The sequence below is a fragment of the Hypomesus transpacificus genome, chromosome 8 (assembly GCF_021917145.1).
Source record: "Hypomesus transpacificus isolate Combined female chromosome 8, fHypTra1, whole genome shotgun sequence".
NCBI classification, from domain to species: Eukaryota; Metazoa; Chordata; class Actinopteri; order Osmeriformes; family Osmeridae; genus Hypomesus; species Hypomesus transpacificus.
This window is the reverse complement of record NC_061067.1, coordinates 7,817,555-7,837,994: the sequence shown is the minus strand read 5'-3', so window position 1 is coordinate 7,837,994 and position 20,440 is coordinate 7,817,555. Positions and strand designations below refer to the sequence as shown.

At 40.9% G+C, this 20,440-nt stretch overlaps 2 protein-coding genes across 2 annotated transcripts in view; one reads left to right on the top strand and one right to left on the bottom strand.

Annotated features, from left to right (window-relative positions):
* The window catches only part of dlgap1b (discs, large (Drosophila) homolog-associated protein 1b), an 80,228-nt gene extending 78,995 nt beyond the window's left edge, over positions 1–1,233 (bottom strand). The window contains 1 exon segment of the mRNA XM_047024256.1: positions 1,117–1,233. The gene's annotated coding sequence lies outside the window, so the exon portion shown is untranslated.
* A 13,127-nt stretch (positions 1,234–14,360) lies between these two features.
* LOC124470397 lies at positions 14,361–18,150 on the top strand. The gene is made up of 7 exons (XM_047024255.1): positions 14,361–14,498; positions 15,154–15,298; positions 15,554–15,667; positions 15,793–15,937; positions 16,669–16,817; positions 17,047–17,186; positions 17,444–18,150. Exons 1-7 carry the CDS (start codon positions 14,384–14,386, stop codon positions 17,635–17,637), a joined length of 1,002 nt encoding a protein of 333 aa, XP_046880211.1. The 5' UTR covers positions 14,361–14,383; the 3' UTR covers positions 17,638–18,150.
* Positions 18,151–20,440: the final 2,290 nt, after the last annotated feature.

Below are 20,440 nucleotides of genomic sequence, written 5' to 3'. Positions count from 1 at the left end.
AGGCCGTAGTTTGCCCATTTGGTAGAGGTTCAACACTGAGTCTGTCCCTTACTGATGAGCCCAGATAAGACAGGAGGCGTATTACTACTGACTATGCCATCCCATTGTGCCACTACAGACCACGTGTGTGCGCGTGTGTAATGGAGGGTGAAACCTTCCCCCCACATCAGGGGTTGAGGAATCCACAGATTGTGGGAAATTGTTCACAGCTCTGAGAGATAAGAGAAGCCTTCTATAGAGAAAGCCATCTCTCTGCTTTGAGATGAGGGGGGGGGGGGGGGGGGGGGGGGGGGAGAAGAGTGGGTGGGGGGTTGGGAAATGGAGAAGGAAAACTCAATAAATATGCTGCTTGTTCTCTGCTAAATTAACACTAAAAAAGTGAAGCTGCCACGAGTGAGTTGTGACTGTAGCATAACTCACCTCTCTATGTGTGAGGGATTTAAGTATCCCTCTTTGAGACAGTGAGACTTTTCTGGATCTCCAATTTGTGTTTGTGTTCGTGTGGACCCACATAAATCAATTGTTGAACGGTCAGTAGGCTAATAGCATCTAAGAACAGTCCGTGCATGGCGTTACTACGGCTGTTTACGCAAGAATTATGTTTTGCCCTTTTCTCATTAGAATTAGATTGAACACATCTTCGGTCGTAATGTTTCGAAGCGTGCCTTTCATTGAATGCACTTAATTTCCACGTCCTGCTTTGTAGCCTATTTTGTGTTTCGGGAAATGGGCATGTAAATACATGTAACATCCTATCGAATAGTTCGTATCTCACTTATGCGCTGTTGTAAGATATAGGACCATGATATTTTCGAAACAGTAGCCTACACGTAAGGATACCAGGCAAAAGAACCATATAATAAAATCTTACTTTGAAAAGCAACCTGTGACATTTCGCAATTTTCTTTTCACTACTGTACTAGTTGCAGCATTTCACAATTTTGTTATCATATGTGGTTAAAAAAATTGCTATGGTACAATAGTTTACAATAAGTGTTTAATCAGAGAGAAATTCCATTGCTATAACCATTGTTAACAAAACATGATTAATATTCATATTAACGATAGCCTACGTGAGTTAAATGAATGAAAGAACAATTTGCGAATATGGCCTACCTTATGTTGGGACAAGACAGAAAATTAACGTTCGGAAATCAGCAAGCACGGCTGGAATTAATCCTTTGTGTTATTGTAAGTGGGATTTTATCCTAACTGAATAAACACTAACACTGAATAAACACAAATATGATAGGTCCGCTGGTGGTCGAGTCCCAATCTCTACTGTTCATGCACCTTGCCGTCAGTGCGCTGCACAAGCATCACATATAGCCGCGCTGAGGTTGAAAAGGGTTTGTGTCAAAACCCGGAGTGGAATTTTCAAAAAATGCGGATGTCTCCAAAAAAGCTCAACAATTATTCTCAAAAATATTATATATAATAATATAGGTTTGATGTTGACACAGTAACCTAACACATCTAATCAAATGGTGTTGTGTGTAGATAACGTAATGGAGAGGCTTGTATTTGTTCAGCACTAGTCTTGTTTTGGTAGCAGATGGTTTGATTTTAGGCTTACTCTCCTATTGACCTAAAATAAAAGGTTTATGCTGAATGAGTGAATTAAGAATACATTGATATGCTAAGGCATAAAAGAGTAGCTCATGGTGACACATTTTCATAGCATGTGATCCTCAAGTGATGGCAGCCTTTGATGTAATGTGTTGACTGCATGCAAGGAGAGCAACCGCAGGTGTCTGTTGGAATATAATGGAGAACGACAACCACTCTGGAGCAGTGCAATATGCAACCTGATTAACCAGCATCAGGGTTTCATCTGTACATTGAAGAGGACACATCGTTCACAACAGTAGGTGAGCACAGTCTCTTCACTTCAGTGGTTGTCTGCTTTAGGATGAAGTAAATATATTCAGGAGAGTTCCTTAAAATGTATTTTTTCTTTCTCTCAGTCATATCTGTCTCAATGTACTAAATTCACTTCAAAGACTTTTCTATCACAAATGATTAACTTTCACAGCACTTTCACACACAGAGACAGTTTGAAGTGATCATTATGTGCAAGTCGTAACATTGGGATTCTCCCAGAGTGGTAGTTCTGCTTGGCTTATTCAGAGGGGTGAGCTGATGATTATAAGTGACCCTGGGGCTTCTCCTGTGAGGCAGAACCAGCTCCAGCAGACCAGGGTCTGTGTGCCTTCTAGATTCAAAAACTAGGTAGCGGTTGCCCCTCATTGGTCCAAGGGATCATCCATGTCCTGGCCAGGAGAGCGATTGGTTTTTGTGGAGGAAACCCATGTGAGCATGGGATCCACACAGAAAGACCTGGGAGATAGGCCACATAAGCACTGAACAGTGCCCCAATGCTCCCCAGGAATCTATAATTAGCAAAAATCTGTTTGGTTGTGAACAACTGACCGCATCCTCTATCATGGCATGGCTTGAGGAGGGAAGAATTTGACCATGAGCAATGAGAACAAGAAGGATCTCATCTCAGCTAATGAACAAACATCCATCAATAACTGATTTTGGCAGGCGATTGAAACTGGGGCGGTCAGAGAAGGTCCTGAAAATCCATATTCTCACACTCAAGAGAGCACATCCATTACCTGAGCTTCCAGGCAGCAGACTCAAAGGAAACGAGGGGGATCTCGTTCTGTTTGCAGAGATGGGTGTAATATTCAGTTCACGATTGATTACAAGGGTTACTGTCTCCCAGTGCTGCATAATGTTGGAATTGTGATGGAATGTAGCAGTGGAGGATAAAATCAACAGTGCCTAGGATAGGATTACTCATTCACAGTCTGCCAGGATTGATCTCCATCATTCGGTCTGAATGATGACCTACCAGCTACCTAAGAAGGGTGACTGATAGTTCTTAAGAGGAATCTAAATGGGAGCTACTGTCTGTGGGTAAGATGTATTGTAGTAAGTCTTCTTGATTACTCCAGAGTGATCAATACGGGTCAAACCTCTGCAGGTGTGGGACCATGTCTCTATGGACTAGGTTTCTGATCATTTAGCTGATAAATCTGCTCCGCCAGTTTTTGACTGTGTGATTAAAGATGACGAATTGCTTTATCAAAAACATAGCAATGTTTTTTTCACTACTCGGCAGCATAAGGATAAACAGAGTTTACTCAAACCTACAGTTTACTTCTGAATTATACAATGCACTGGATTTAGCCTTTTATTTGCACCATGTACCCCGACTCAATATAATTTTGCAGCAATAAAAATTCTTGACTGTACTGCAGGGCAGGATATCACCCCCTACCCCCCTGTGAACATGCTTGGGATGAGTCAGTCAAACTCCCAGTTCTGAGTCAGTCATCCCTTGGGATGACTGTGTTATTTCACGTGCGTCATAGTGAAGTGTATTCGACGACCATGCAAACAAACCCATCAAAGTGCATTATGACCCAGCTGGTTCTTTCAGTCACACACAGTCAAGAAGCTGGAAAGGGATAACATGTGTGACAACACAGGCAAAGTGGCATTTTGGCTTTAAATGTTTGGCTTGCACTGTTTGGGCCCATTGCTTGACATTGGTAGTGTCCAAATACTCGTTTTCTGCAATACTTAGGTAATGCTCTGACCAAACCATGGAATTACAAATGCTTCTGTATCATTTGGACTTTTTGTTTGTGTTTCAGCACTGTCTTTACTGAGTTGGTATTTCCCAACTAATTCAATTTATTCCATAAATTGCATGGTTTTATAGGTGTTAGGGGCACTCACATATTGTCCAGATAAAACAACTCATAATTAAATTACAGTTTGTTCTTGATTGAAACTGGTTTCCTCCGTTAGAAATTATTTCTAAACTCCATTCCGTGTTTTCCTCTCGCCCACTCAGCATGCAACAACCTGCTATCAATAATTCACAGTGGATGGCATCGCGATAAACATATGTGAAAATTGGCGTCACTTTTAGTAGGCCTACTAGCTGAAATTCGAAGCAAGAGCATATCTGAGAAATTATACTGTTTTCCGTATCATGTTGGCCTAAGTACTCATTCCCTTACTAGATTATTTTATACCACCCTAGCTTGGTAGGGAGGTGCAAATAGATCCCAAAGATATATTGCGGGTTTTCTTTCATAACCTGATAAGTGGATTCGAATTAATTAACTGAACATGTTCTACAGAAGTCTGAAGATGAGTGATATTATTTGTGTATTGCCACTTCTGAAAGTCTCTTTCTTGGCATCATGCAACTCCTTTTACTTTAATCTCAACCTCCACCAGAAACATGCATCTTGCTGTTTTCAAAGAGGGAACTTTGTGGAAAATGTCCTTGTAAAGTTAAAGGAGTTCCTCTAAAATGATACGGTCTGTTTTGTCTATGAAGAATGACAGTTGGCATACAAGCAGCTAATTAGACTTAGCAGTCTCGTGTGATGATCATGTTCCCATCATATTCTCCACAGGGGCCCAGTTCGATCCGATTCATTAGGACACTTAGCTGTTCGGATAGAGGACAAGAAGGACAGTGAGTTGGAAAGGTGAGACATAAACCGTATCATTACCTATTAACGCTATATGTCCAAATAATTTCATGCTGTTGATAAGTGCTGGTCATTACCAAGTGGACACGGTCTCAGTGTTTGCACTTTTAGATGATTCTTAGAGCCCTGTGTTGGAACCAAATTAAATTGAGATTAATCATCTAATATTTGAGTTACTAAGGTCTTATATCTTTAAACAAACTATTAATGATACCATATTGTATGTTTCTCTCCTCTGTAGTTTGTTTGACTGTTTTGAGCCTTGCGTCCAATGAAGCTCCTCTTGATAATGACAAATATACAAATAGTAATACAAATACCATCAACAGATTGATATGACCATTGCATTGAGTTGATTTGATCATTTTAATGGTGAACTGGAGATTAGGAAGTTATAACAGATAATGTGTGGTCTTGTGTTGCTTCCTCTCAATGAAAGGAAAATATGTAGTGTCGTCTAGAATGACCATGATTAAAAGACACATTGAACCGCGTACATGTAGTGTCTGCTTTCCTAAGAAAATGTTGTCAAACAGTAGAAAACGAGGCTAAGAATAGCAATGGCAGTGAGGCTGAATAATTCAGACACAGGGGGTGGAATACACAATGTGTTTTTCTCCATGTGGCTTTAAAAACCCCAGGCCTTTGGATGATCACAGCAGCACATAGGACTCAGTGAGCTGTGTGTGTGTGTACGTGCGTGCGTGCGTGTGTGCACATTTGTCCATGTGTAGTTTTTGTTTATGGTTTAGATAGGTTGCTAGGGATTATCAAGTGGAGCAGGACCAAAGAACTCCAATGTACCTGTACTTATTACAAACAGCTAATGAACTTAAACTTCAAACTGTATGCATATTTGTGTGTATGTGTGTGTGTATGTCTTCATCTGTCTGTGTGTGTGTGAAAGCAGGCACACACATTATGCCTTACATGGGCCAAGGGACAGTTCATAAAATAATTCACAAATGACTATTGCACCAAGGTCAGAAAGATCAAGTTCATCGAAGATGCACTTTGTGGGACTTCCAGACTAGTGGCTGATTAGCAACTTTCTGTCTGTCTGTCTGTCTGTCTGTCTGTCTGTCTGTCTGTCTGTCTGTCTGTCTGTCTGTCTGTCTGTCTGTCTGTCTGTCTGGAGAAACTGAGAAGGTCTCCTGTGACACAGCAAAGAGAGTGGGACCTTCAAAAAAGAACAAAACACTAGATTACAGTTTCTTCCCCCCCATCCACCTGACTCCCCATCCCTTCTCTCTTCACACCTTCCTAAACTTAACAGTAATAATTTATACTCATGGTATGAAATATTAAAGAGCGCAAGTGAGGCAGTTATAGAGGTCACCTGTGAGGGCACCCGACTGGTCAGATGGAGATGGTTTAGGGGACTAATAAGGAGAAAGTCACCATCTGGAAATTCAATCTAACGTTCAGGGCCATATCTGGCAACATATCACTTTACTTTAATGAGGTTCTTAGCATGCGAATCTGATGAGATATGAAGGAGAACGTGAAAAAAGGAAAGAGAAAAAACATTTGGAGTCATTTTTCAACGATGCACTTAAGTGTCCTATACCAATGCCTCCTTAAAGATGAGGAGAGCTGGTTTGAAGGCTTCAAACTTCAAGAGGAAAGAACCAACGGCTTGTTGTTTGAGGGAGAGTTACTATCAGGCTTTTATGTAATTGATTCTTCCAGGGTCGGGCTTTTCGGGCGGCGTGGCAGCGGTTTGATAGAGACAGGGGTCTTTGTGAGCCTTTCCCTGACAGTTAGAAGATGTCAAGCGCCCCTGCCGAGTGACTGCATTATCTTCGCTTCACTGCTCTCTCGCTTGCTCTATCACCTTCTCGCTTTCTCTCTCACTCTTTTTCACTCCCATTCCCTCTCGCCTTCTCTCTCTCGTTCTCCTGTCTCCCACACCCTCTCTCTCTCTCTCCATCTCGTTCTCCTGTCTCCCACACCCTCGCTCTCTCTCTCTCGTTCTCCTGTCTCTCACACCCTCGCTCTCTCTCGTTCCCTTTTCATCCTTCACAGACTGTCATGGAGGTGACTGTGTTCCACCGTTGTGACAAGTACAGGGAGGGGGGCTATTCATATTGACTAAAGACTTTGACCTTGAGACAGTCTGCTTCTGCCACATTCATTCAAATCTTTCTTCCCTGTCTTTTCAACTGAGACCCTGTAGAATAAGTTTAAATGGCTGAATTAGGCCTACTGTTGCTGAGTTGTTTGAAAGATTAGTGGTGCCCATTCCCGAACAGACAGAATCAAGTCAACCTCATGTATTCTCAAGACGGCACACCCTTTTGGTGTGACTTAATTTCCATAATTTCTATTTCAGGCAAAATCAACTTTCTTTAAGGATTGCCAATTATTCTATGTAAGATCCTGTGTTAACACCTGTTCAGCAGGCATGCGATAAAAATGTAAATCAGTCAGCTTGCAAAGGAAACTAAATGTTTGATGTGAAAGAAATATCACACTTTATCAAACCTTCACACCTGAGGTGGTGCCTAGGAACAAACACTGCTGGGAAAACAATGTCTATTGTGCACACATTGTCATGGATGGAGGATGAAAGAAGAGGGGAATGAGAGAGTGAATGAGAAAAGAGATGGTGTGGGGAGACATATGTTTCCTCATTTTACACCAGCCTCTGGCCTTGGATGTGTGTGGGTGGGTGTGTGTGTCTGTGTGAGACATCCGTTGTCAGTTGGAGATAGCATCTGATGCCACAAGCGTGTGTGTGTGTATGTTGTATGTGTGTACTTATCCTTACATATATCAAGGACTCTGCCATTGAGGTCTTGCTTCATACAGTAGGTCTATATGCAGTTTTCAACACGTCTAATATGTGCATAGAGACACTATGCAAAAAAAAAGACACTGCAAAAAACCTGGTGGAGCTGAACACCTGTTCGGATGGCAACCATGGGTGACTCCATCCCCTGGGATTGGATGCAGGTGAGAGCATCGCTAATCATGCCAGCTTGGCAAAGCTGCTGAGGACCGATAGAACTCAACACAGCAAACACTGTTGCTGTTGTTCTTGTGATGATCAATGTTTTTGCGTTATTTTGTCTTGAATAAGTGTGGGTCTAAACAGTATAATGAACGTGAATATGTGGGTTAGTAACGTGCACCTGTGGTACCAATCTTAAAGAGATGTTACAGAGATCTTGGTTAGAGAGTAGAATGCATTTATTAATTAAAGCAATACTAGTGAATAGGTTATACTTTGGTTCTGACTTTTAGAATATTAGCCTTATAACAGCCTCTTGTTCGCATTGTTTATTTTGTGACTGTAACATCTGAAAGTTGTGAGGTGTGTTTTGCAAGGTGACGGTTCTTGTCTCTTTTTTGCAGCACAGTGGTGCTTCTGACAGGACTTGGCCATCCAGGCTTGTTAGAAGGTTAGACATATTCTTTTGACAGCTTTGTCACAGATCAAAGTGGTTTTATTTCTGGAAGTTTATCTCTTTTGATAGGTTGCCTGGGGCTGGTGATTGAAGTGGAGAGCGTTGGGGAGTGTGTGTGTGTGTGGGGGGGGGGGGCATTGGAAAAAAGGAAAGGACGAGGGGACAGGGCAGCAGAGGAGGGTACAGGACAGGAGGGTACAGGGAAAGGCAGGGCAATGCAGGGCAGGGCAGAAAATTAGGGTACAGGGCAGGGCAGGGCAGGGTAGGGCAGTGCAGGACAGGGCAGGACAGGGCAGGGCAGGGCAGGGCAGGGCAGGGCAGGGCAGGGCAGGGGAGGGCAGGGCAGGGCAGGGCAGGGCAGGGCAGGGCAGGGCAAGGTAGTGTAGTGGGATGAGACACTTCTTGCCCATAATTTTTCTTTGACGATACCAGTGATTTAGCCATTGAAGGAAGGGTTTACATTTTCAGGAATATATTGCCCTCTTCCTCACATCGTCGTTCGTCCAGTTTTCATCAGCTTTGGTAATCTGCTCGGTTTAAACCCGTATTATTGGTCACGGAGACTTAATTGCGACATCGGGGACACTTCAATTCCATGGGGGAACAACAAAATGGGTAACAGATCCAGCGTGAAAGTCACACGCTCGTTCTGGTGCAAGTGCTAGAGTAAACAGAGTCCCCAAACAGAGAGCTTGTTAGTCACGGCACTTAATTATTAAACAGTGCATGTAGGAGTCAAACAGGACACTGGGTTACTCTCCCCAACAACCCTACACAGTCTCTCAGACAGTGGACTTGCAGGAAACACAGGACTCCCGTTTGGTTTTCAGTTGAGAGGACAGGCACTCCACCATTCCTTTTCATGCTTCATAAGACTGGATCAATGAGGGAGGGAAAATGACAAGGTGGCATCAGAGGACAGGAAGTGGAGGAACGTATTCATCCATCGAGGAGAGGCGTACTTGATTGCAAGATTGACTTTAACTATATACATCCACACAGCACTGATCAGTCTACTTTGGCTCTTCGGCAGCTGAAACTGTACTAACTACTTTCTAAAAAGGCCAATTTACCTCAGGTGTCAGACAGAAAGCACTCTGTGCATGGGTCACTGTGGTGGTCACCATAGCAACAATGGCCATAAAAGTCCTTGTAGGGATGGCAATCCAGAACATTCTTCGTGGTCTTTAAGAATGATCAAAATCCAAAATCCCCAAACTTGTTGAAATACTGTTTTGGATTGTTTATCTCGGCCAATTTACAATTCTTTCTCTAAACGAGTGGTTCCCATCCTCCGTTATTCACACATTGAGAGACATGTGTTGCAGAGGGGGAGGAGGGAGTCGTCTGAGATTCATTTGTAGATCAGACAAATACAATTTGTAAGACAAATATAGTTGTTGATTATACAACTAAGTGATAACGTCAAAATCCTTTTTGACAAGCAGTATCTCCTCCATTCAGAGCTTTTGTGGTACATGAGTCACACGGTACAGACTAAGTGGATGGGCTGTATGGTTGTCATCACGAGGATCCATCCTAATATGAGTGATCAAAGGGGGCATGTAGTAATTGGATATGAATTCCTTTATTAATTGATGAGCAACCAGCAAATTGTGCCTTGTCCTCTGCCTGTGTCCCTTAGATCAAACAGATTTGACCAGTAACTTTTACAGAACCAGAATTGACTGCAAAGCTCCCCATCAGAATGATGCTTGGGAACATACAGTGCATAAAATACCTTAAAGGTCTATTTTTGAATTTCAGCCTGGCTACAATACTACACAAACGCAAATTGAGGTTCAACAATGTTCTTTCTGTTCTTCCTAGTTTTTATTAGGCTCTCCCACCCACTCTGAAGCTACCAGATGACCTCTGCATGATGGTAGTGATGTGTGTGCCATACTTTCATGTGTCTGAGCGCCTTCATGCTTGTGCCAATATGCGTGTGTTTGCACCCAGGCGCGTGCGTGGTAGTGGCTGATGAGTGAGAGAGAGCTCATCAACATTTAATCTCCTAAAACCTCCCCCGGGAAACTCTCCATTAATTATTGTCGAGCGTTTCGAGAGCCCTTCACCACGGGGCAACATCTGGTGCGGGTGCGAAAACCAGCAGGGTAGCCTTTCTGGGTTGAATGCTCTGTCAGGAGAAGTGGGATGCCAACTGTGCAGTGCCATGGCCTGGCCTGGCCTGGCCTGGCCATCCCTCTGCCCTGACCTCAGAGCTGGAACTATAGAATCACATGGTTAGCAATTTAGTTAATTTAGTTAGCTCTCTAAATCCAACCCAACTCCAATCAGATTATATTTTGGAGCGCTATTTGCAGCAGTATGCCATGCGATAAAGGGGAACGCCATCGTTTTTTTATTATTGTTTTCTGGGGTAATATCTTACAATACCACATGTTAAACATTATGCCAGATTTTCAACAACAATTAACAATACAATTATTGTAAGCAAAACAGGGGTAGACAAGCTGTCAAGAAGACTGGAAAAATTAACTTGCATGTTTACATTCTAAATACTAGACAGTACTGTATGATGTGTAAGAAAACAAAAACAGAATATTTAATATTTAATCTTGAGAAACAAGGGATTATTTGAAATGAGGGATTTATTTATAATTGATTTTGTAATTGTTCAAACAGAGTCAATTTAATTGAATAGGCATTCAGTCTCTCCTCATTCTGACACACAAGATAGTTAATATTTCTAGTATTGCACAAGTCAGTGGTGACACCGTGTGGTAGACGTTATATTGCATGCACATAGACCATGATAAATTCAACATTGAACTAAGACACCTTGAAGACCCACTACATCCGGTATATTACGTAGCTTGATAAAAAAACTCAATATTCTTATAATGACTATAATTCAAATAAACAAGTCAAGGGGCATCATTATAGGTCAAATTGAAGTGAGTTCATGTTTTAAATTGACTTTTGAGCTGGATAAATTGGGGAAGCACTTCCTGAGAAACTGTCGAAGCAAGCATGTTTTACAGTCTCTGGGGCCCTCATTGCATAAAGATTGTCATAAAGATTGTGGAGCTGATCCACATGCCATTCCTCAGATTTGACACTGTGTAAAACCACTCGTGGACAACATATTCACACCTTGAAATACACAACGATTGTGATACAATCAACAAGGTAAGATCCAATAATGCAAGTCAGGAGCCTGTTTTCTCTATATTAATGAGGATCAAACATATGTTTAATGTGGATGTTTTCTGACATATTATGGTGATGTGTTATTGGCTCTTACTGAAACACTGTTGACTTTTCCCCTTAGTCAGCGATCATGGCAGACCACAATCCAGCACGAGTCATGCTCATGCTTACTGCATTTATCATCTTCTTAGTTGCTACGACACTCAACACTATGGCTGAATTTGGGGGGAACTCTGGTGAATTTCTAAGCTCAAACATATGAACCAGTTCAAATTGTTCTATATGTACATTTATGTACATACAATATATGTGCACCCTTGTGTAAAAGTCTGTACCATAGACTGTATTCATGTATGTGTAAAATTGGGTTGTGCGTGTGTGTGTGTTTGTGTGTGTGTGTGTGTGTGTGCTTGCAGGTGTTTTCAGACAAACCACAGAGGATGTTGCTCTAAAATATGCCACAGACATGACTCCTGCATCATGGTGTTTTTTTTCTATGGGATTTCATCTATATCTGGTTGTTGTGCATGTTCATGTACTTTGTAACAGGATTCTGTCGAAGGTAGGTTCACTTTTATATTTTTTCATATTTTTTGAATTATATCAAAATGTCATCCCAAACAGGTATTCCACCACATGTATGGACTCCAGTATGTCTCATACAGCATAGTCACTAACCTATGTTTTTTTCTGACAATAGTTTACTTTTATGACACCACAAAAACACTAGTTAATAATTTCCCATGTAGAAGATGTACAAGACATTGCTGCAATGTTACTGACTTTTGTGAGTGTGGCTCCAGGACATCTTCGGTAAAATACAAACACAGAGTCCTTGAGTTGAAAGTCTGCTATTCTGTAGTAGACTGTCTCTTAAAAGTTGTCCTACTTCCCAGGAATGCCTATGACTTTCTGTACACAACCCCTTCAGTTCTGCCCTATGGATTTCACATGGCCTTGATCACGAACCTCTGCTTAATTATTGCATGGCTCTTCCTGTTTGATAGAGAGTAAGTGATCATTCATACAGTACATGTAGTGCAAAAACACATCTCAATTTAGGACAAAGTGCAATTACTAATACTATTATGTGATATTCAATATCACTCATGTGATAATTGGTTTGGAGTTCCTTGTATCGATTGCATGTTTTGCGCAAAAAGAATGTCTAGTTTGTACAGGCAGCTCATGAACATATGTTTTCCTCTCTGTGTTGTAGGATGTTTTGGCCAGCTCTGGTAGTCTCAGGCTTAATGGTTTTCACCAACTACTGCATTCTGTTTTTCACCTGTCACGGCCTCAAGGTCTATGGAGCATGGCTGAACAAATACCACACTGCTGACTTCTGGCTCATCAGAATACTGGTAACTACTACATGATATAATGAGAATGGATGGGAATTAATGAGGGAATTAATGAGCATCAACATGTTTTGCCTCAGTGAGCCCTGTAAGAATTGTGTATGAGAAATGTGTCATTGGGCAGCATCTGGAAGTCATGACAGACACCCACATTAGAGACACAGAAAGGAATGCAGCAATTTCTCCTCCAAACAGCTGAAAGGTGAGGGCCTCACTTCCTGTCTGAACAGATTCAAAATGGAGTGGCTGTGTGCGTGACATGGGGGACAATAGCCACACTGCTGAACTGCTGAAGTTTTAGTGTTAGGGTTAGTATAGTCGTTTATTTATTGCTATCTGTATATTTAGGAAGTTCACTTATCTAAGCTCAGCATAGATGTAAATTTGTTCTGTGTACTTATATGTTATGTTATGCCAAGTGCTTGCGTTGTCTTGTCTTAAGAATTTCAGTGCCCAGTCTAACCTTGTGTTGCTCTGTGCACCTGACAAATAAAAGACTTGAACTTGAACTTGAACTTGAACTTGGCCATCGTCTTACAATATCAGATGCAAATGTCCAGGTCACACTCAGCTATGCTCTCTCTGCTGCTGCTCCTGCTGAACCTGTCAGTGTGGTGAGAAGTTACTCTTATGGTCATAGCAATAGTGGTCTGTGTTAAGTCCAAATGTATTTGAAAAATCCAAATTCACTGTTTCACTTGTTAAAGCTTTGACTGTGATTTATTAAGTGTGAGCAGTTGAGTGGAACTGGAATACATTGATCCACACTGCATTGACTTTACACCTAATCATTTGTAGTTTAGGCCTAAAAATCTGTTGTTGTACAGTAGTTTGGTTCTATGTTAGACTCTCCTGTATCCATTGTACATTTTCCTGGCACAAAAGTCTTTATTTGCAGGACTTTTCTATCCTACAGGTTTCTTTTTGAGAACTTCTATCTGGACCTGGAAAAACATGTCCGCTACATTGTGACTGTTTACCCTGTGGCGATCCTAATGTTGGTGGGGAGTATCTCCAATCCTGTCACAAAAAACACCCACATTGACATCTTCATTGGTAAGATTCTGTCAAAAATTCAGTCCTCTAATACAAGTTCAAGTTAGTTTATCGTTGTATGAACCAGCATAAATAATAACTGTATACACAGAAAAATAATCAGAACAATACTTGTACTTTCCTGTGCTATGGTCATTGTCGTACTCTTCCCTTGACTCCTCCAGGGGTAATACTGACCCTTTCCTGCCTATTTTTTGTGACACGTATGGCCATGGTTGTATGGAAGCACAACAAGCAACCCCTGTACCCTGCAGACACCCCAATGATGTCACCAATGGAGATAGCTCGAAGACAGAAGAATATCTTTGTTTAATAAACTAGGAGATTTATGTTTTTTCCTGATATTGGATCCCTATACTCTTGCCTCAAGACATGTAGAGGCACTTTTGGTAGTCTGGCTTCTACTGTTGACCTCAATGAATATTGAGTAGAAAATGTAAACATATTTTAGTATTTAAAATGTAACATGTTTAAGTTGAACAGAAAGGGTTACTTGGCTACTTTATTTATCACTATTACTCCATAAAATATTTTGATATAAATCAGTGACTTGCAATAAACCCATTTGCACTGTGCATACAATAAAGTTACCAACCTCGATAACTTCTTTAACACACCTCCACTTAGACGCAGATGTGCACACGCACACAGGCATGTACGCAACACACACAAATGCGTGCTGACAGACACACACACCACCATAAACTCACTGCTTGACTGCATCTTTGCCCAAAGTCCAAAGTGGTAGAGAATGTTTTTATAAGAGACATAAGTGTGTGAATGAGTTTTCTCTCCTTCAGCTGACATCCAGATATCAAGGGCTTCCCTTGCATCTTCACTCTGAGCCAGAATGGAAGGTCACCGTTATATGCTACTTCACTCTGCAAGCATAATACTGGCCATCGCTAGCCAGCTATTTTCTGAGACCTTTCACGTACTAGGATTAGAACTTAAAACATCTGATGGTGAGTATGATCATTTACACTGTAGTGTAACTTTTTGATATCTTTAGTTGATCATTCTTAATCTTAACTTGTAGGACATGAAGTAGACAGGAATAATGTGTAATTTGAACCCCAAAATATGGTCTTGGGTTTTTGATTGTTTTTGGTGTTATTAGTTGTGTTTGTCTGATTAGATGCATCTTTTCATGGATAAATATTCTGAGGATGCATCAATCAAGCAGAAAAGCTATTTTCATAATTGTATTTCCTTTGAGATGTATTTTCCTGCATACGTTTACATATAAATGACATTACAGTGAACATTTCATCATGAACTTTGGCACCTAAGGCGTTTCTCACAGTCGTTGATAGAGCGCTACTCACAGAATCCTGTTTGAAGTTAATTCCAAGTTTTATAAGAGCTTTAGAGATGGAACTGTCTGCACACAAGTTTTTGTTACAGATTGTGTGTGCTCTGTCTCATGTGTCAATCCTGTGTAATCTCACAGCAAACCACCACTGAGGTCTTCACATTTTATTTTATGCCTGCAATATAATGTGGGAAAAATAATTGAGTTTTCTCAAATGTATGATAATTTTCCTTGAGACTTTGATTGAAATTGTACAGGCATAGGCACTGTCTTTTGACAGCTATCAAAATTGATTTCCTTGACAGGTTTGTACAGGAACTCACCAGCCATAGTTTCTGAGACGTTCCCTCTGGACGTGGCCATGGACAGGTGGGCAAGGTACACCTGGATCCTGGTCCAGGCCTGGAATGCTGCCTGGCTCCTGCACTCTGCCTTCACCGTGTTCAAAAGGTATCCCATCCAAATCACCTAGAGAATAGTGGGAGTGATGTTAGACAGCATTGCAATCCTAGACTACTTCTGGTAGATGTGTTTTAAAATCTCATACCTTAATAATAGGGATCTTAAGTTCACCTAGCATGCTAATGAACTGATCTGTAATAAGGTCAGTTGTTTTCATGTGAATGAGCTTGAGGCACAGGAACAAAGTAATAGAGCTTCTATTGTGGTTGTCAAATCTCTGTTATGGTCCAATGTGTCTGTGAGGAATACTTTCAGCCCCTTGTGCTACAACCCTGAGATCCATCCCCCAGCATTCTTCCTCATGTGGGTTGTGATTAACGCTGCAAGGATTGGTGGGATGTTTCTATGGGACAAGCAGTAAGTGACGTTCATATTTGGTCCACTTTAGAATAATACCATAGGGCAGCAGGCACAGACTACAGAGTAAAACAATTCAGCTTGTAGTCATCTAAGAAATTTTTTTTTTTTTTTCACACGTCCAGGGATCTTCTGGGAACTCTGTTTTTCAAGTTGATGGTGCCGTTCCTAAGCTTCTTCATGCTGTATATGTCCTACTGCAACTTGTACCGTCACAGAGCATGGCTGGCCATCAACAACCCTAAGGAGGTCTGGTGCACACGCTATTTGGTGAGCTCATATCCTGTCCCTTGCTCCAGAGGATTTTTCACAGCAATGGTTTCAAACATGAGATTATATTTGAATGAATGAAAATGTTGACATTGGTTAATCACGTATCCTATGTAAAAGTTTTACAAAAATTATAATAATGTATGCAAAGTTGAAAATCGAAAACAAGAATCCAAAATTGGGATTCATGGAAATCCGATAAGGATGACCTAGGGGAAGTCTGCACATGTAGAGAATGTGAAATTACATGGAATGTGTTGCTCTCAAAACATTGACAAATCGTTGTCAAAGAAACTGACGCCTATTTCCACTTTTGTCCACGTAGTTTAACACTTCTCAAAGTCCTGCAATTACATGATGAATCATGACCTTTGATAAGATATCTCAATCAACATATGGTAGCAATATCAAATACCATAAAATTTCTATGGTATCTTCTTAACACACTGGCTTACCTTTGCACTTCACCTGTCACAGACATATCTGAATGTTCATTTTATACCACAGTAAAAAGCTGATAAATATATAACATTTGCTCCTACAACCATGCATGCATATACCTGCATGAGCACCTGTGCCATTTCACAAAGGTCCACTTACAACAATTAATCTACTCAAATCTACTCATTATTCTAGCAAAATGACTGTACACCTCTAAACACCTTTAACAATAGTTTGCCACCTTGCATCCATAAACCCTGTGCTGTTTTGTCCCGGGTTCTGGGGGACAGACCCAGAACGGGCTGGTGATGTTTGCCTGGTGGACCCTCCTGGAGACCCTGGTGTGTTTGGGGGTAGTCTTGAAGCACAAGGCTGGTCTGCAGGACCCAATGGTCAGCTCTGTGGTCCTGATATTAATCCTACTGGGGATGATGCTCTGGTAGGTTCTGTAACAGGGTAGCTGTTACCATCATGCTGGCAGAAAGAGGAATATAAGTTATTAGACAATGCTTGATTCAGACTGTATTTGAAATTAGGTCCACATTGTTGTTGCCAAAATCTACAAATGTTTATTGTTTGAAGCTAAAATGTTCTTTTGGTTTGAATAACAATTATTATTTAACATTTAACGTTTTTTTCCCAATCGTGTATTGTCTTTTGACTCTCAGGTTTGCTATTCAAATACTTTTCCTCTCCAAGTATATCCGCTACACCTTCACCGTCTACCCAGTCTTGGTTTTGGGCTTGGGGGCTATGTTCACCAGGGGCTACCATGTCCACAACCTAGCCCCCAATACTGTCTACTGTGGTAAGATATACGATCTAAAACAATGTTACAGTGGGACTGTACAGTATACTCTAGATATAATTCGCTATCTATTTAGTTACTACTGTATAACTATTTTGTAGTGACAGTACAGTACTAATAAATCTGCAGCGCAATACAAGTGCAACACTATATTATAAACAAAAGTAATGTGCGCAGCTTCCAGTAATCTATTTCAAGACAGGTGAAATGTGGACTGATCCTCTTGTGAGCTGCTGTTGTAACCGTTCCTGTCTCAGGTGTCCTCATGCTCACAGCGACCGTCCTGAACTGTGTGCTCCTGATTGCTGCTTGCTTCTACACTGATGAGGCCTCCGATTCCTCTGACACACATCCCCACCCCCCACTTGACGGGTGTAAGACTGTGTGCCAGCAAGTTGGCGCAAACAGCAAGGAATTTGCCATCGCCAATCCAGTTTACTGCCAGAATTAAGGAACAAGTTACCTTGGATTAAATGATGCGCCTCTTTTGTGGCAAGGTGAAACCTTGTACCAAGTTGTTATGTGTAATGCACCTCACAGAAACTACCAACAGGGGGCAGCATATCAATAAGACAACTTTGCTGAATGGAAAAAAGCATTTACTGTGTGTAGAAATAGACCCCTCCATTTGACAGGTGCTTAACATTCAGAACCATGCTGCTCTATCTACTCTGATTCCGTATAGTTAGGACTCTTTAAGCTCCTCCATCCCATCATGCTAAGGACCAGCATGTTCTAGTACTGAAACGTTTGTCTGCATTTAAGTCAGCTTCCAAGAGAACAGCTTAACCTTTGTTGAGGAAACACATGAATGACTGTCTGACAGAGTGTAAAAATCATGCTTTGAGATGGAAGCTGTTTGCTACACTCTACACATACAGTACTTCTGCTTTGTCGATGCGAGAAACAATTTGTTCTGACAGCTGCTGGCAGTGTCGGCTTTATGAGCTGCGTGAGCTCATGCTAATTTACACAATCAAAGTCATGCAATGGTTGCACTTGAATCCTTTCATATATGTATTCGTTAAGAATACCTCTCTTATTACGCTGTTAGTATGTTGTCGATGTAGAAAAGAGGGGTGGTAGTTTATTCCACTTGATTATATTTTACAGGTGTCCCTCCAGCTATATTGGAATACATAAAGGTCCTATGGGCTGAATGCTTTTATCATTCCAGTATGTGTTAAGATTGCTCAGATTGTTGATGGTTGATCATGCCTAACATTGTTTATGTAAGGCGTTATAGTATGCCACAGAGCTACAGGCATCAGTCCAACTATCTATAGAGCACAGCAGTTTGTACCATACTGTCTAGAGTGGAAACTGTACCATTACAAGTGTAACCTTGAACATTTAAGTCAACCATGCAGAAAATGAATTATTTTATGATAGGACGTACTGAGCCTTGGATTTATTGGGTTCCTCATCAATTGGATGTCAACTTCAGCATTAATCTATAAATACATTGACAGGGTTATGAGGTCAGATATAAAATGTGGTTGTGTACTTTATAGATGTCAGTTGAGAGAAAATGATTTGTAGACACAAGCATTTGAGGGACACATATTTGGAGAATGATTAAAAGCATGCTTAAACCAGGCTTTTAATCTGTGTGCCTCAAACTTGTGTCTTTTACCAAATAGATGTGAATTTTTATAACCACCACATGAGTGAAAAGGAACCAGCCTCTGGAGGGAAACATTTGAGAATGATGTCGGGTTGCTGTGGAAAGGGGAGTCGTTTTACCATCCGTAATTCTTTTTTTGCAATTCTCCCAAGCTTTTTCCCTATTAAAAAATAAACCAGACAACCACATTTGCATTCTCAAGTTTTTCAAATAATTATACAGAGAAAGAGATAGGGTTCTAATTTCGGTGTCATTTCATTTCTAACGTCAGGAACTAATAAATTGATCAACTCCAGAAATAAGATTGAAATGCTACCCAGCAAACAAGCTAGTAGCGCTAAGAATTCTCACATAATTTCATGATAGATGTTATGAACCACTTAGTAATGACACATGTCTAGCACAGGTGCCCCCTGTTTGAGCAGCACCCCTAGTGGCAAAGTTGTTGTGGTCAAGTGCCTTACTGAAGGGCACTACAGTAGGCAGTAACTGTTGTGAACAACCTTTTATCCTGTTTAGGTTATGTAAGTAGTCCCGCTAGCGATGACTCAAATCGACCTTTTGGCAACTGGTCTAATTTCCAAACCACGGGGTTAGTAAGTGGTTATTCAACAAATAATTTGAAATACAATGCTCTGAATTTGCTATTCAATAAATATAATAATAATTGAAAATAATAAGAATACAACTATTGAGTATATCTGAAGTACTAGTGTCCAGACAAGATCCATCTCTCTGAAGTGTTTTCAAATGATTTTCCATCCAATGTAAACATGATTTAATGGGTTGACAGAATTCTGATCTGACCAGAAGAGCATGTAGTTAAACAGTTTACAATTAAACAACATGATCCTCAAAATCATGATCCTTTCTAATGGTTTGCAAGAAAAAGATGAACTCCTGTAGTTAGATCAGCAAGCTGACCTGCGTGGGCTCCCAGTCCACATTAGGATAACCACATCATCCAGAAGTACATCATGTATATTGCCAGGCAGACGGTCTATCAACAGTGCCTGGCTCCAATCCTATATATCCTCCAGACACATAATATATAGGATAGTTGGTATAAAGAAATAAACAACACAGAAGCTGAAATGTAACTTAGATTTAGCTACGAATGCATTTGAGTCCCCAACATAGTAGTGTTCTTAAAATAATTTGTTATACTAGACACACTGCAGTGTGTGAAGCATTCGATCTACATTCTCTATTTCAGCAAATATGATCCCGTATTTTTACATTGTATTCATTTAGCAGATGCTTGCCATAACACAATCTCAGAAAGTAATGTATTGCTAAGTGCAGCGTTCGGTGCTCTTAACCCAGGGGGAAAGTCATCAGTCCAGGTGGGTTTTGAAGAGGTGTAGTTAAATGGTGACATCATTCCATCACCATGGAGCTTGGAAGGAGAAGCCTTGAAAAAACCTTTCACCCTCATATCACACTCTGTAATGCTGACACGTAAATTATAGCAAAGTTCAGGAAAACCTGCTGAAAGAGGGCCAGAATACAGTATGGGGCAATACAAATGTTAATATATCATTCAATATGGCCTACAATAGGAAAGATTATCAGCAACTGTCACATACTGTATATGGTACAGAGGTACTTTAAGAATCACTTCACC